At 43.3% G+C, this 16,946-nt stretch overlaps 2 protein-coding genes across 2 annotated transcripts in view; both read right to left on the bottom strand.

Annotated features, from left to right (window-relative positions):
* Positions 1–1,471: 1,471 nt before the first annotated feature.
* LOC121578539 (olfactory receptor class A-like protein 4) lies at positions 1,472–4,911 on the bottom strand (the record flags this gene model as incomplete). Its single annotated transcript, XM_041892906.1, has 5 exons — positions 4,681–4,911; positions 4,075–4,338; positions 3,656–3,910; positions 3,169–3,362; positions 1,472–1,481 (listed from the first exon to the last, which is right to left on the bottom strand). Coding segments are annotated over exons 1-5 (954 nt in total), but the record flags the coding sequence as incomplete, so codon positions are not given.
* Positions 4,912–7,546: 2,635 nt separating this feature from the next.
* The window catches only part of LOC121578781, a 133,209-nt gene continuing 123,809 nt past the window's right edge, over positions 7,547–16,946 (bottom strand). The window contains exons 5-11 of the mRNA XM_045224010.1: positions 11,417–11,596; positions 10,653–10,723; positions 10,369–10,478; positions 10,163–10,283; positions 9,860–9,918; positions 7,657–7,799; positions 7,547–7,557 (exon numbers count right to left, since the gene is read on the bottom strand). Of these exons, the coding sequence (XP_045079945.1) occupies positions 7,547–7,557; positions 7,657–7,799; positions 9,860–9,918; positions 10,163–10,283; positions 10,369–10,478; positions 10,653–10,723; positions 11,417–11,596 (695 nt within the window). The remainder of the gene's footprint in view (positions 7,558–7,656; positions 7,800–9,859; positions 9,919–10,162; positions 10,284–10,368; positions 10,479–10,652; positions 10,724–11,416; positions 11,597–16,946) is intronic.

Raw genomic sequence — 16,946 nt, 5'->3', positions numbered from 1 at the left:
TGTCACGCCCTGACCTAGAGAACTCTTGTTGGTTGGGTCAGGGTGTGAGTTTCAGTTTGAGTTCTATGTGTTTATATTCTATGTTGGAGATCTAGTATGTGTATGTCTAGGTTTGGCCGGGTGTGATTCCCAATCAGAGGCAGCTGTCGCTCGATGTCTCTGATTGGGGATCATACTTAGGTAGCCTGGTTGCCTACCTTAGTTGTGGGATCTTGTTTGTGTTCCTGTTAGGCTTGTTGTGTGTATAGGCCATAGGACTTCACGTTTTGTTTTGTTTTGTTGTTGTTTTGCTATTTTGTCAAGTGTTTATTCGTCTTAATAAACATGTACGCATACCACGCTGCACCTTGGTCTGACCCGTCTCTCAATGACCGTGACAGTACTTGGTGGCAAAACCCTTGTTGGCAATCACAGAGGTCAGACGTTTCTTGTAGTTGGCCACCAGGTTTGCACACATCTCAGGAGGGATTTTGTCCCACTCCTCTTTGCAGATCTTCTCCAAGTCATTAAGGTTTCGAGGCTGACGTTTGGAAACTCGAACCTTCAGCTCCCTCCACAGATTTTCGATGGGATTAAGGTCTGGAGACTGGCTAGGCCACTCCAGGACCATAATGTGCTTATTTTTTAGCCACTCCTTTGTTGCCTTGGCCGTGTGTTTTGGGTCATTGTCATGCTGGAATACCCATCCACGACCCATTTTCAATGCCCTGGCTGAGGGAAGGAGGTTATCACCCAAGATCTGACGGTACATGGTCCCGTCCATCGTCCCTTTGATGCGGTGAAGTTGTCCTGTCCCCTTAGCAGAAAAACACCCCCAAAGCATAATGTTTCCACCTCCATGTTTGACAGTGGGGATGGTGTTCTTGGGGTCATAGGCAGCATTCCTCCTCCTCCAAACACGGCGAGTTGAGTTGATGCCAAAGAGCTCCATTTTGGTCTCATCTGACCACAACACTTTCACCCAGTTCTCCTCTGAATCATTCAGATGTTCACTGGCAAACTTCAGACGGGCCTGTATATGTGCTTTCTTGAGCAGGGGGACCTTGCGGGCGCTTCAGGATTTCAGTCCTTCGCGGCGTAATGTGTTACCAGTTGTTTTCTTGGTGACTATGGTCCCAGCTGCCTTGAGATCATTGACAAGATCCTCCCGTGTAGTTCTGGGCTGATTCCTCACCGTTCTCATGATCATTGCAACTCCACGAGGTGAGATCTTGCATGAAGCCCCAGGCCGAGGGAGATTGACAGTTCTTTTGTGTTTCTTCTTTGTTGTCACCTTCTCACCAAGCTGCTTGGCGATGGTCTTGTAGCCCATTCCAGCCTTGTGTAGGTCTACAATCTTGTCCCTGACAACCTTGGAGAGCTCTTTGGTCTTGGCCATGGTGGAGAGTTTGGAATCTGATTGATTGATTGCTACTGTGGACAGGTGTCTTTTATACAGGTAACAAGCTGAGATTAGGAGCACTCCCTTTAAGAGTGTGCTCCTAATCTCAACTCGTTACCTGTATAAAAGACACCTGGGAGGCAAAAATCTTTATGATTGAGAGGGGGTCAAATACTTATTTCCCTCATTAAAATGCAAATCAATTTATAACATTTTTGACATGCGTTTTTCTGGATTTTTGTTGTTGTTATTCTGTCTCTCACTGTTCAAATAAACCTACCATTAAAATTATAGACTGATCATTTCTTTGTCAGTGGGCAAACGTACAAAATCAGCAGGTGATCAAATACTTTTTTCCCTCACAGTAAATGCCATTTCTGTCCCATGCAAGATTGTACAATATCAATATTTCTATATACTGCTACAGTATCATCAGCTAAAATCATCAGTTTACAGTGAATCAATGACATTCAGTTCATGCGTGGAATATACTGTAATTTACAACCTAAATATTATAGCAGTGGATTGTACACTACACCATAATTTCAAATGGTAGAAAATGCCTCTTTCCACTTTTCCCTGGTGTATTGAAGAACATCGGCTGATTGAGGATGATGATCAGTGGTGTAAAGTACTTAATTAAAAATACTTTAAAGTACTACTTAAGTAGGGTTTTTGGGTATCTGTATTTTATCATTTCTATTTTTTACAACTTTTACTTTTCTACATTCTTAAAGAAAATTATGTACTGTCCTTTTTACTCCACCCAAAAGTACTCATTACATTTTGAATGCTTAGCAGGGCAGGAAAGTGGTCCAATTCACACACTAATCAAGAGAACATCCCTGGTCATCCCTACTGCCTATGATCTGGTGGATTCTCAAAACACAAATGCTTCGTTTGTAAATTATGTCTGAGTGTTGGAGTGTGCCCCTGGCTATCCGTAAATAAATAAAAAACAAGAAAATTGAGCCGTCTGGTTTGCTTAATATAAGTCATTTGAAATGATTTATACTTTTACTTTTACTTTTGATACTTAAGTAGATTTTAGCAATTACATTTACTTTTGATACTTAAGTATATTTAAAACCAAATACTTTTAGACTTTTACTCAAGTAGTATTTTACTGGGTGACTTTCACTTTTACTTGAGTCATTTTCTATTAAGGTATCTTTCCTTTTACTCAAGTGATGATGATGATGATGATGTAGTATTTACAGCCACATAAATACACACACTACCGGTCAAAAGTTTGGACACACCTACTCATTCAGGGTTTTTCTTTATTTTTACTATTTTTTACATTGTAGAATATAGTGAAGACATCAAAACTATGAAATAACACATATGGAATCATGTAGTAACCAAAAACGTGTTAAACAAATATTTTATATTTGAGATTCTTCAAATCTCCACCCTTTGCCTTGATGACAGCTTTGCACACTCTTGGCATTCTCTCAACCAGCTTCATGAGGTAGTCACCTGGAATGCATTTCAATTAACAGGTGTGCCTTCTTAAAAGTTTATTTGTGGAATTTCTTTCCTTCTTAATGCATTTATTTGGGCTCCTACGCACCTGGAACATATACTATTCAGTAGTAAGTACCTTAAAAGAGCGCGGACTGCCTCTTATTTTTGCCAATGGTTAGAGGAATGCCAACAAACATGTAATTCTACTTAATTTTTAGGCTATGTGAAGGCAAGTATAATATTTTCCACTGACTTCCCCATAATGTTAGTTGCAGTGTGTGTCAGGGTGTGGGATCTGTCAGTGAGTAAAAAAATACTTAATGACAGCACGCAGCCGCCGGTGACCCACTGCCAGCACAATGGGTGAAATGGCGATGAAGATGGTGTTGGCAAAGCGAGCTATTACCGGGAGAAACCTGGCTGATGAACCTAGGTTGTAGTTTAAGATGTTGATAGAGATGATGCTGCTTCCCCAAGACACAATGAAGAGGATGGTGAGGGCTACAATCACCTGGAGAGAGAGGGAAGGCAAGGAAAGAAAATACTGTGAAACTATTTACCTGTTTTCTTCCTCTCTTAGCATGACGGTCATAAAATATACACACGCATTGTCTATAATAACTGTTTATTGAAAACACACCAGGATCATAAACACCTCGGTAAACATTTTTTAAATATATTTTTTAGGACAATAGCAATGTTACAGGTCCACATTGCATGTGTCGTACTTCTTTCCATCCACAATAAGCAGGCTGCAGGCCACATAACAAGGCATCATCCTGAATCCCCTCCAGTCTCTCTCACCTTGGCAGCCCGTATCTCAGCCGGTATCCTCTTGATGACGGGCGCGTCCTGGGTCATGTGTGCGGGGTTGTGGGTCCTGCCGTGGGTGTAGAGCGTGTAGAGGGAGCCCAGGTTGGTGATGGCCATCAGGATGATAGGCAGGATCTCGTGGATCACCATGGAGGCGGTGGCGTAGGCCAGGCTGTCGTAGCTGGAGGGGAAGTTCCACACACAGCCCAGCAGGGGGCGCGTGGTGCTGCTGACCAACATCAGGGTCTGGAGGGGAGCGGGAAGAGGGTAGAGGAGACCGAGGATAGGAGAGGAAATGAGAGGAGAGGGGGAGAGAAGGCAGAGAAGGTTTTTTATACAGTTTCCCACAATTAAAATAAAACACATCACCTATTGTCTACCTCTGTGCTTCTATTATATCAGGGTCCTACATTTGTGCTGTTCTTGTTCCCGTTGGTAGAGTAGATATGTGCAGGTATAGCATAGATCAGGTTGAGAGACCAGATGAGGCCCAGGCTAATCAGGAGGGTCTTGGGGGGCCTGCGGAGCCCGTGAACAGTCCGTGAGGGAGGGGCCACGCGCCTCAGTGTCTGGAAATGGAACACACTGAGGAAGAGTGTTGACCACACGTTGACTATGCGAAGCCACACCCACACCCCCATCAGGACGTGACACCAGTCTCTGGAAGACATCAGCTAGAGAGAGAGCTGGGTGTCAATTTGTATGTGTGTGTACACAATAGTGACAACCTGAACAATGGTCTTATCAGTAAGTATTCCACGGTATATTGTCAGATTGCTTTCATTCACATAGCATATCTCTAGTTACAGACCACACCCTAGTCCTTGCATTTTAAAGTACCATTCCTTCAAGACCAGCCCACATCCCTCCAATATCTCAAATACCAAATCAAAACCCTTTTACTTAGAGCCCAAACCAAACACAATCCCCATACTCTCAAGCACCCACATACAGCCCTCATTCTTCATGGCACCCCATACCACAGTGCCCGACCCCTGTCCCAGTCAGCTCCTTACCTCTAGCCCCAGGTCAGACACGACCAGCAGGATGTTCCTGAAGAAAGACAGGAGCAGATTGGAGAGGGCCATGTTTAGCAGGATGATGTCTGAGTTACGTCCTCCACTGGGGTCTTTGAATACACTCTCACTAATCACGCCAACCACCGTGGCGTTACCCACGATACCCAGCAGGACCAAGATGATGTAGAGGGCATTCTGGATGGGAGACGTGTTGACATGGAGCCCCATCCCCACTGGCTCCGAATCTCTCAGCTCTGGCATTGGGGTCTCCATCTCAGCTACTGAATTAGTTGTAGATCATAAATACAAATGCACAGCAAAATAGATATTGATTGCTGCCCATCTATTATAGGTACACTTTCATAAACACTCACTCTTTCTGTAGCATTGAACACAAGCACAACCTCCCACAGAAATACCAATGTAAAATCACCATGGACACAAGACAAATACAAAGTAGTTCCTGCCATACCCATCCACCTAAAAATCACAGCAAATGGCATTTCCCTAGTTACCCAACCAATCACTGCTAGACCAGGGGTACGGTATACCCATGGGAATGTGGGCGTTTCAGAGTTTAGCTACCGGGAGCTGAGAGTGCATATAAATGGAACAGGAGATTAATCAGCTAGTCTAATTGAATCATGTTTCCTTAGCAGCTAGGTTAATTAGGATGCCACACTAGCTTCCCCAGGGAAGAAGGGAGAGGTGTGTTTGGTTGTGGTGCTGAATAGGAAGTAATCACTTGATGCCATTCATAAAATCAAGGCAAGAGATCAACTAAAAGCATTTTTATTTCAAAAATATTGTTCAGACAAAAGCTTTGGACTATGATCTTAGAGCATAGTTTCCCAAATTATAATGTAATACAAACAATGTACAATAGTGAAAACATTGGAAAGTCTAAGAATCTGGCTTGTATTTTGTTCATGATGTGCCGTTCCATACAGTGAAGGAAAAAAGTATTTGATCCCCTGCTGATTTTGTACGTTTGCCCACTGACAAAGAAATTATCAGTCTATAATTTTAATGGTAGGTTTCTTTGAACAGTGAGAGACAGAATAACAATCAATGTTATAAATTGATTTGCATTTTAATGAGGGAAATAAGTATTTGACCCCTCTGCAAAACATGATTTAGTACTTGGTGGCAAAACCCTTGTTGGCAATCACAGAGGTCAGACGTTTCTTGTAGTTGGCCACCAGGTTTGCACAGGAGGGATTTTGTCCCACTCCTCTTTGCAGATCTTCTCCAAGTTATTAAGGTTTCGAGGCTGACGTTTGGCAACTCGAACCTTCAGCTCCCTCCACAGATTTTCTATGGGATTAAGGTCTGGAGACTGGCTAGGCCACTCCAGGACCTTAATGTGCTTCTTCTTGAGCCACTCCTTTGTTGCCTTGGCCGTGTGTTTTGGGTCATTGTCATGCTGGAATACCCATCCACAACCTATTTTCAATGCCCTGGCTGAGGAAAGGAGGTTCTCACCCAAGATTTGACGGTACATGGCCCCGTCCTTCGTCCCTTTGATGCGGTGAAGTTGTACTGTCCCCTTAGCAGAAAAACACCCCCAAAGCATACTGTTTCCACCTCCATGTTTGACAGTGGGGATGGTGTTCTTGGGGTCATAGGCAGCATTCCTCATCCTCCAAACACGGCGAGTTGAGTTGATGCCAAAGAGCTCCATTTTGGTCTCATCTGACCACAACACTTTCACCCAGTTCTCCTCTGAATCATTCAGATTTTCATTGGCAAACTTCAGACGGGCCTGTATATGTGCTTTCTTGAGCAGGGGGACCTTGCGGGCGCTACAGGATTTCAGTCCTTCACGGCGTAGTGTGTTACCAATTGTTTTCTTGGTGACTCTGGTCCCAGCTGCCTTGAGATCATTAACAAGATCCTCCCGTGTAGTTCTGGGCTGATTCCTCACCGTTCTCATGATCATTGCAACTCCACGAGGTGAGATCTTGCATGGAGCCCCAGGCCGAGGGAGATTGACAGTTCTTTTGTGTTTCTTCCATTTGCGAATAATCTCACCAACTGTTGTCACCTTCTCACCAAGCTGCTTGGCAATGGTCTTGAAGCCCATTCCAGCCTTGTGTAGGTCTACAATCTTGTCCCTGACATCCTTGGAGAGCTCTTTGGTCTTGGCCATGGTGGAGAGTTTGGAATCTGATTGATTGATTGCTTCTGTGGACAGGTGTCTTTTATACAGGTAACAAGCTGAGATTAGGAGCACTCCCTTTTAAGTGTGCTCCTAATCTCAGCTCGTTACCTGTATAAAAGACACCTGGGAGACAGAAATCTTTCTGATTGAGATGGGGTCATACTTATTTCCCTCATTAAAATGCAAATCAATTTATAACATTTTTGACATGCGTTTTTCTGGATTTTTGTTGTTGTTATTCTGTCGCTCACTGTTCAAATAAACCTACCATTAAAATTATAGACTGATCATTTCTTTGTCAGTGGGCAAACGTACAAAATCAGCAGGGGATCAAATACTTTTTTCCCTCACTCTAGGTCATTTATGGTAACTCTCATAGCTCTTCCTTGATAACAGCTATCTTCTACGTGAGTATTCATCTCTCCTTCCTCTTCCCCGCTCGCTCTCATGTTCCCTCCGACGCTCTCTCTCTCTTTCTCTCTATTCCTGCGACTGATTTTCTGGCGGTGGGTGGGAGAGATGGAGTATGAAGGAGAACAGACACTGCGACTGCGTCTGAAACCAAGAGAGAGAAGTTAGTCTCAGCCCTGAGACTCAAAATTGAGTCCGTATGGAACAGAGTAAGACACAGTGCTTCTTCCCACCTTCTTCTGGCAGGAGACATGGACTGAGTCACTATCCTCTCATCACTACGACTCCCTATTTTCTTCCTGAGAGAGGAAAAAAGGAGAAAAGGAAAAGAGTACATGTCATGAGGGAAAGCAGCTCCATACAATCAACAAATACACTCAGTATAGATATCCCCATACTCCAGTAGAGGAAGAATACATACTCGTCTCCGTTAACGAGTTTCCGGCAGGCATTTTTTAGCGCGACTTGATTCAGGGGAGACTCCCTGTTGGGCTGTGGTACAGCAGGCGATGCTAGGACAAAGAGAGATGAGCAGAACAGACTTTGTAGGAGAGTTAAGAATTATGAGCACATGAGACAAACAGAAGTTGAGAAGACAGAACAATAGAAAAAAAAAAGAGATGCCAGGATGCTAAAATAAGAACAGAGAAACAAAAAAGCATGGAATAAGAGATTAGGATATCACATATTACAGTGTGCTTCCCTATGGATGAGTGGTCCCACTTTCAATGAAGTGCCGCTTAAAGGCTTCATAAGCACTACATAAATGTGTCAAAAATAATCTATAACCGCGCGTCATGCTCTATAAAGGGTTCATAAATGTGGCATAACTGTGTGACATTACCACCAATGTCAAATGTGACATAACCCACTATGTCAAATATGACACTTGTGCTTTATAAAGGGTGGACATAAGCACCGCTCAATAAAGGCCACCGCTTAAATAAATCATATTAAATTGAGACTTCACAAAGCATCTATAACCTTGTGGATAGTGGGTTCGTTTCCCAGGACCACCCATACGTAAAAATGCATGTGTAAATGTATTGCTCCTTCTCCTTGCCTGAACCTCGGCTTGAACCAGGAACCCACTGAACACACCGACAACAGTCACCCATGAAGCATCATTACCTATCTCTCCACAAAAGCCGCAGCCCTTACAACGTAAGGGAAACCACTACTTCTGTCTCAGAGCGCGTGACGTCACCGATTGATGGCCAACCTCTTTCCCTCTTGTGTACATAGCTAATATTGGACCTGAACTCTAGAGGATGACGCGCTCTAAAGTACAATCATGCAATTAAAATTAGTTTAATTTGGCCTATTTTAGTTTGTTTTTTGTTTAATAGTTAAACAGCAAAATTGGATGTTCCATGATCATGACAATACTTAAACCACATCAGGGAAATACTTAAACCACATCTAAGAAATTTATTTTTTTGTGTAGTTACCGTTTAATTCAAATGTGCTTGCACCTAGCACTGTTGTTTGGTTAACATTGTTTCTGTAGCGGACATGTGATGGAGTTCACAAATCAAATGCCCACTTGTGGTGCCACTGGACAGCAAAAAACGGGTATGTTAAACTTTATTTATGGGAATTTAAATTAGTGAAGTGTTTAGCTAGATTAGATGGATACCTCAATCGTTATTTCAAATAATGTTGGTGATTTAACAGCAACGTTAGGGGTGGCAGGTAGCCTAGCGGCAGGTAGCCTAGCGGTTAGAGCGTTGGGAGCCGGCAAGGTGGAAAAATCTGATGTTCTGCCCTTGAGCAAGGCAGTTAACCCCCACAACAACTGCTCCCTGGGTGCGGATGACATCAATTAAGGCAGCCCCCCGCACCTCTCTGATTCAGAGGGGTTGGATTAAATGCGGAAGACACATTTCGGTTGAATCAAAGATTATATACGGAACAAAAATATAAACACAACATGCAACAATTTCAAAGATTTTACTGAGTTACAGTTCATATGAGGAAATCAGTCAATTGAAATTAATTCATTAGGCCCTAATCTATGGATTTCACATTACCGGGAATACTGATGTGCATCTGTTGGTCAAAGATACCTTACAAAAAATGGGCCTCAGGATCTCGTCACTGTATTTCTGTGCATTCAAATTGCCATCGATAAAATGCAATTGTGTTCGTTGTCCGTAGCTTATGCCTGCCCATAACATAACCCCACCGCCACCACGGGGTGCTCACAAAGTTGACATCAGCCAACCGCTCGACCACACGACGCCAATACACGTGGTCTCTGGTTGGACGTCCTGCCAACAGCTCAGTACTCAGTACTTTGTTGAAGCAACTTTGGCAACGGTTACAGCCTTGAGTCTTCTTGGGTATGACGTTACAAGCTTGGCACACCTGAATTTGGGGAGTTTCTCCCATTCTTCTTTGCAGATCCTCTCAAGCTCTGTCAGATTGGATGGGGAGCGTCGATGCATAGCTATTTTCAGGTCTCTTTACAGATGTTCGATCGCGCTCTGGCTGGGCCACTCAAGGACATTCAGAGACCCTGCATTGTCTTGGCTGCGTGCTTAGGGTCGTTGTCCTGTTGGAAGGTGAACCTTCACCCCAGTCTGAGGTCCTGAGTGCTCTGGAGCAGGTTTAGTATTCTTCTCACACTCTAGCACCTGGAGGTACATCACAATGATCTGTGACAGAGGAGCACAAAAACTGTTAGGGATGAGTACCCAAGATCAGATGCAATGTAAATTGCCTTAGATAAGAGCATTTGTTAGGCATGTCATGGTCATACAAATCCAAGCCTACAGTTGTGGCAATCACAATAAAACCAGTAGAACAACAGAGCCTAAGCCACAGTGGTTATCAATTGTTCTGTTTTTGTTAAAATGCACCACTGAGTGTATTAAAGCTGGTGTGGTGAGGAGCGCTTGCCATGTGGGGGTGCTTGACGTGCACACAGAAGCCCAGCTCCTTCAGCACTCTCCTCTCTGCTTTGATCACCTGAGCCTTGGCACTGATGTAGCTGGCATCCAGAGGCATGGGGAACTGGGTCCTGGGAGAGACACATGGTTAGATATACAGGAAACAGTATGAGGGTTGGGAGAACAGGAAGAGGAGTTTGGAGCTCCAGCCGTTACCTTTTGCCTTTGCTGTGCTTGAGGTGGTAGAACACGTTGAGAACGTCTCGTACCCTCCGCGGTTCCTCCTCGATCTTCGAAGCCAGGTGCACACATGCCATTGCAACCATCTGGAAAGAGGAGGACAGGGAGGTAGATGGGTACTGAGGAGGGGAAAGAAGACAAACCTCACAGCAGCATGGTGAACAAATAGTAAAGGGTTGAATGTTTGACCTAAGTCTGATAGTTAGTTGGTGTTTGCAGTGGAACTGGTAGTTGAAACAGAAGGATCGTGAGGATCCTACCTCTGCACAGTGTCTGACAAACGACTTGCAGTAGTAGAACCTCTGGAAAAGGATCTGCCCCATGGCCATGGCTACATGGAGGGAAAGGGAAAGTTAATCAATGAGTTAGCTACAATGATGTGTATAAACCCTGGATGACTGACAGGGGGGGCTGTATTGAAGCCACTCCGCAGCCATCTTGGTACTCCTCCTCAATTGTAAAATAATTTTTGAGGAAACTATAGAAATGCATTTATTAATGTCTACATTCGTTTTTGACAGGTTTACTCTATTACAGACACCTTATTTTTTAATTATATTATAGGAGCTAAACATAAAAATTAAAAATTAAAATATATACAAACATTTTCCTTAAAGTATTTTTTAAGAGTACTAATGTTACTGTCCCCTCTACAACAACAAAAAATACTTAAATACATGTAATTTGGTCCTTGAAACATTTAACTGAAATAGTGTAGAATTCAATGTATTTCTATGCAGGACTGCTCCTACTAGGGAGTGCCAATATGGCCGACAGGTGGCCACAAAGTCTATCAATGGCCAATAAATTGCATCTGCAATGCAGAAACCCTCATTGGTTAGCTAGTTCCGATTTAAATCCATTGCCTACTTCATTGGTAAACAACGTAAGCTTTAAACTTTAAAGCTGTATATTCTAGGCAAAGTCTAGTGTTTGACTTGTACAATTTCATTTCTCTGGCTTAAAATGCCATTTCAAACTTCGGACAATAGTTAGCAAGTTAGCTAACTATCTTGTTAGCTACCAACCTGCGGGAGTTTCAGCAGAATACCCGCGGCCTGGATCAACTCACAGCCCCGCATTCGCAGCTGCTCTTCCATGTCCGTGGAGAGCCCATGCTCAGCGGATGGACTCTGCTGTTGTCGCTCCGATGGCAGAAGACAGTTATCTAAAGTTAGGCTCACTCCAGAGTATAAATTATCCCCTATAGTCGCTCTGGATAAGAGCGTCTGCTAAATGACGTAAATGTAAATGTAAATGAATTCTCAGGTTCAGGTATTCTGCCGCCATCACATATTCAATAGTCGGTTGCATGACACCAGGCAAGACCGAGGCCCAGTCCAGCCCGGTACTCCAGTAGCGTCTCTCCTGATTGGATGGGCAGTGTGTAAACGGCGCCCCTTTCTATTGTTCATAACAGAGAGGGAAAGGCGAAGCGAGAGGTTGGAAGTAACATCCCGAAGGGTTTGTGCTGATTGTATGGCGATTATAACAGCCGGTTAAATGGCGTCCCTTGAGAAGGCAATAACAAGATGTATGTCTGGAGAATTACAATATTATCATAAAGAGACGTATATTTTGAATACGGAGGAGGAATGGGGGGGAAAAGAGAGGCAGAGGAGGTCTAAGAGAGAGCGGGAGGAAGAGGGTGAGATTGAGTTGGTTAAAAATGTCAGGAAAAAGGGAGATGGTTTGTTAAAGAAGAATGGTAGAAAATATAGGCAGAGTGAGCTGAAGACAGGAGGATAAATGGAAGTGAATGAGGGCGAAGTATCGGAGAGATGGTAGGTGTGGTGAAGTTCTTGGAGCCTGAGGATTGCACCAAGGGTCAGGATAAAGATGAGTCTGTGACAGTAGGAGTGAAGTTTTTGGAAAAAGTGGAACCTTGTCTTTTGGCTGATCCATTTGTGGTTTCAGGGTGGGTGAAAACAGTTGGGTGCTGTGGAATCGGTGAGGTTAACCAGAAGGGGTCTTGTGATAATTGTTTTGTATTTCTGCTCATCAGAGGGAGCAGGCGCTCCGCGTTAAACGAATGGGGGCAAGAGATGTGAATTGTTTTGCTCTCAAGAAAAGGACGCCATTAAAAGGAGTGATCACTGGGGTAGCAGTAAATGTAAAATTTGACCAACTGAAGGGGAAGATTCCCGGTGTTTGTGAGGCTCGTCATTTGGTGCGACGCAGACAGGGCGGCGAGAGTGGTGAAACAGAAGAGTCATTGTCTGTTCTTTTGAGTTTTGATGTTCAGTCTTTGCCCGACAGTGATGTTAGGATATATAAGGTATCCTGTACAGGCTTTTGTGCCGAATACATTACGTTGTTACAGGTGTCAAGCTTGTGGGCATGTGGCAGCAGTGTATAGGAGGGAGGTTCCTAGGTGTGAGAAGTGTGCCGAAGGGCAAGGAGACAAAGGAATGTGTAGCATTGGGGAAAGTAGTGGTATGTGTTAATTGTAGGGGTGCCCATGGGGCTGGGGCTCAGAAATGTCCCGTGCAAGAGAGGCAGGTTGCGGTTTCCAGGGTTAGAGTAGTGCAGAAGTTGTCATATGCTGAGGCAGTGAAGAAAGTAGAGGAAGATGGGTCAAGGGGGAGGGATCCTGAGAGGAGTGGTGTGAGTAGTAGAGCTGTACCAGTACAGAGGGATAGGCCAACAAGTGATATACAGTGGGGAAAAAAAGTATTTAGTCAGCCACCAATTGTGCAAGTTCTCCCACTTAAAAAGATGAGAGAGGCCTGTAATTTTCATCATAGGTACACGTCAACCATGACAGACAAATTGAGAAAAGAAAATCCAGAAAATCACATTGTAGGATTTTTTATGAATTTATTTGCAGATTATGGTGGAAAATAAGTATTTGGTCACCTACAAACAAGCAAGATTTCTGGCTCTCACAGACCTGTAACTTCTTCTTTAAGAGGCTCCTCTGTCCTCCACTCGTTACCTGTATTAATGGCACCTGTTTGAACTTGTTATCAGTATAAAAGACACCTGTCCACAACCTCAAACAGTCACACTCCAAACTCCACTATGGCCAAGATCAAAGAGCTGTCAAAGGACACCAGAAACAAAATTGTAGACCTGCACCAGGCTGGGAAGACTGAATCTGCAATAGGTAAGCAGCTTGGTTTGAAGAAATCAACTGTGGGAGCAATTATTAGGAAATGGAAGACATACAAGACCACTGATAATCTCCCTCGATCTGGGGCTCCACGCAAGATCTCACCCCGTGGGGTCAAAATGATCACAAGAACGGTGAGCAAAAATCCCAGAACCACACGGGGGGGACCTAGTGAATGACATGCAGAGAGCTGGGACCAAAGTAACAAAGCCTACCATCAGTAACACACTACGCCGCCAGGGACTCAAATCCTGCAGTGCTAGACGTGTCCCCCTGCTTAAGCCAGTACATGTCCAGGCCCGTCTGAAGTTTGCTAGAGTGCATCCAGAAGAGGATTGGGAGAATGTCATATGGTCAGATGAAACCAAAATAGAACTTTTTGGTAAAAACTCAACTCGTCGTGTTTGGAGGACAAAGAATGCTGAGTTGCATCCAAAGAACACCATACCTACTGTGAAGCATGGGAGTGAAAACATCATACTTTGGGGCTGTTTTTCTGCAAAGGGACCAGGACAACTGATCCATGTAAAGGAAAGAATGAATGGGGCCATGTATCGTGAGATTTTGAGTGAAAACCTCCTTCCATCAGCAAGGGCATTGAAGATGAAACGTGGCTGGGTCTTTCAGCATGACAATGATCCCAAACACACCGCCCGGGCAACGAAGGAGTGGCTTCGTAAGAAGTATTTCAAGGTCCTGGAGTCTCCAGATCTCAACCCCATAGAAAATCTTTGGAGGGAGTTGAAAGTCCGTGTTGCCCAGCGACAGCCCCAAAACATCATTGCTCTAGAGGAGATCTGCATGGAGGAATGGGCCAAAATACCAGCAACAGTGTGTGAAAACATTGTGAAGACTTACAGAAAACATTTGACCTGTGTCATTGCCAACAAAGGGTATATAACAAAGTATTGAGAAACTTTTGTTATTGACCAAATACTTATTTTCCACCATAATCTGCAAATAAATTCATTAAAAATCCTACAATGTGATTTTCTGGATTTTCTTTTCTCATTTTGTCTGTCATAGTTGACGTGTACCTATGATGAAAATTACAGGCCTCTCTCATCTTTTTAAGTGGGAGAACTTGCACAATTGGTGGCTGACTAAATACTTTTTTTCCCCACTGTATGTTTCAGTAAGATTGGATTTTTAGCATTTATAGCAATGGTTATCAACTGTACTGCAGGGATGGAACGTAAGTCGCAGAAAATTGAGGTTGTGGTAGCAGCTGCAGAGAGGTATTTTGGTGTGCGAGACTTGACATCAGAAGAGTTACAGGGAGTGTTAAGTGGTGATGTCCCATCCTTTAAGGTTGTTAGCCTGAGGTAGGATTACATAGATTTAAATAGTGGAGTAGGGTGGTGTTATTTTTTATTTATTTTTATTTTTATAGAGTGTAGCGTTAGATGGTAGGGTATTTGTAAGGGAGTTGTACTTCAGTCTCGTAGGTGCCGGTAATGCAACATTTATTGGATGCCAACCGCCATTAAACCTCGAAGAAGAAGAAGAAGAAGAAGAAGAGAGGTTTCACTCTCGCCGAAATCTGTTCAAAATAAGACAAATGCGTTTCTATGGGCTCATTTTGGACCTACATTTGTCTTCCCGCCTTTGGGACAACGACTCCCAATGTTAGGGTGGAGACATGGAGCATCTCGTCATTATATACATATCTCTTTTAATACTGATTGTGAAAGAATGGGCCGTGTACATTTTGTCCAATTGTTTTCCGAGTTAAACGGAAAAATCGATAACGTGAAAATTACCCATGTTTATGATAAAAACATTTAAAAACAGAAATTGCTTGTTTTTTGTTATCTCGTTTTTGCATATAATCCAAAACACAATTTGGCAGTTCAACTTTCACAAGTGGGTGGGGTTAAATATGGAATGCCTGTCATTGGCCAAATGCACAGCTAACACTTCCTGTCCCTTCAAAATAGAAGTAAACCCTTCTAACTTCATTCTATTCATCTACTGTCTATTAAGTAATATATTAATAGCTATTCATTCAAATATTAATACCAAGATCAAGTGATAATAATATAATAATAATAATAATAATATAATAATAATATGCCATTTAGCAGACGCTTTTATCCAAAGCGACTTACAGTCATGCGTGCATAATTTTTTTTTTTTGTGTATGGGTGGTCCCGGGGATCGAACCCCCTACCTTGGCGTTACAAGCGCCGTGCTCTACCAGCTGAGCTACAGAGGACCACCATGGATATATCTCCATTTCTATTTTAGATTTAAGATTATGAGATAGTCACAAATTATAGTGTTTATTGACATTGTAATGAACTGCTGTTACTGTAATTGGTAAGCTAACTGATATATCCTAGCTCCCTAGTTAACCATTGGTAATCCGAGCATCGTAGACTATATAATTTCTAAATAGGTGGGTGCTGTGCTGGTGTTGCTATTCTGTCTGTCGAGGGCATGAGCTCAGGAAAGGAGGAGAGTGGAGGGGTCAGAGAATTACATCATTCAACAGAGTGACAATGAAGAGGTAGAGAGCAGGGTGAGAGATTCAGATTACAGAGACGAGCCACAAATTACTGGCCAGGTCACCACACACACCTGCAGTTCACTTCTCTCCCTGCCCCCTTCCTGCCACGTAGTCACCCACACACATCTGCAGTACACTCCTCTCCCTGCCCACTTCCTGCCACGTAGTCACCCACACACACCTACAATTTAGGGAAGATCTAGGCATGTATTCACAAAGTGTCTCAGAGTAGCATTGCTGATCTAGGATTACTGATCAGGTCCCCATTATCCATGTAATTAGCACCAAGCCTATCAGAGGGCAAGGTGGAGCTCTCACCATTAGGCTTGGGCGGTATACCGTATATATACCGTACAGTGCATTTGGAAAGTATTCAGACCCCTTCGCTTTTCCAACATTTTGTTAAGTTATAGCCTTATTTTAAAATTGATGAAATAAAAAATGTTCCTCATCAATCTGCACACAATATACCATAATGACAAAGAAAAACAGGTTTTTAGAAATTTTTGCACATTTATTACAAATAAAAAACTGAAAAACCTTATTTACATAAGTATTCAGACCCTTTGCTATGAGACTCGAAATTGAGCTCAGGTGCATCCTGTTTCCATTGATCATCCTTCAGATGTTTCTACAACTTCATTGGAGTCTACCTGTGGTTAATTCAATTGATTGGACATGATTTGGAAAGGCACACAACCTGTCTATATAAGGTCCCACAGTTGACAGTGCATGTCAGAGCAAAAACCAAGCAATGAGGTCGAAGGAATTGTCCGTAGAGCTCGAGACAGGATTGTGTCGAGGCACAGATCTGCAGCACTGAAGGTCCCCAAGCACATAGTGGCCTCCATTATTCTTAAATGAAAGAAGTTTGGAACCACCAGGACTCTTCCTAGAGCTGGCCGCCCGGCCAAACTGAGCTATCGG

This window comes from Coregonus clupeaformis, chromosome 12, assembly GCF_020615455.1.
Source record: "Coregonus clupeaformis isolate EN_2021a chromosome 12, ASM2061545v1, whole genome shotgun sequence".
NCBI classification, from domain to species: Eukaryota; Metazoa; Chordata; class Actinopteri; order Salmoniformes; family Salmonidae; genus Coregonus; species Coregonus clupeaformis.
This window is presented reverse-complemented; position numbering and strand designations above follow the sequence as displayed.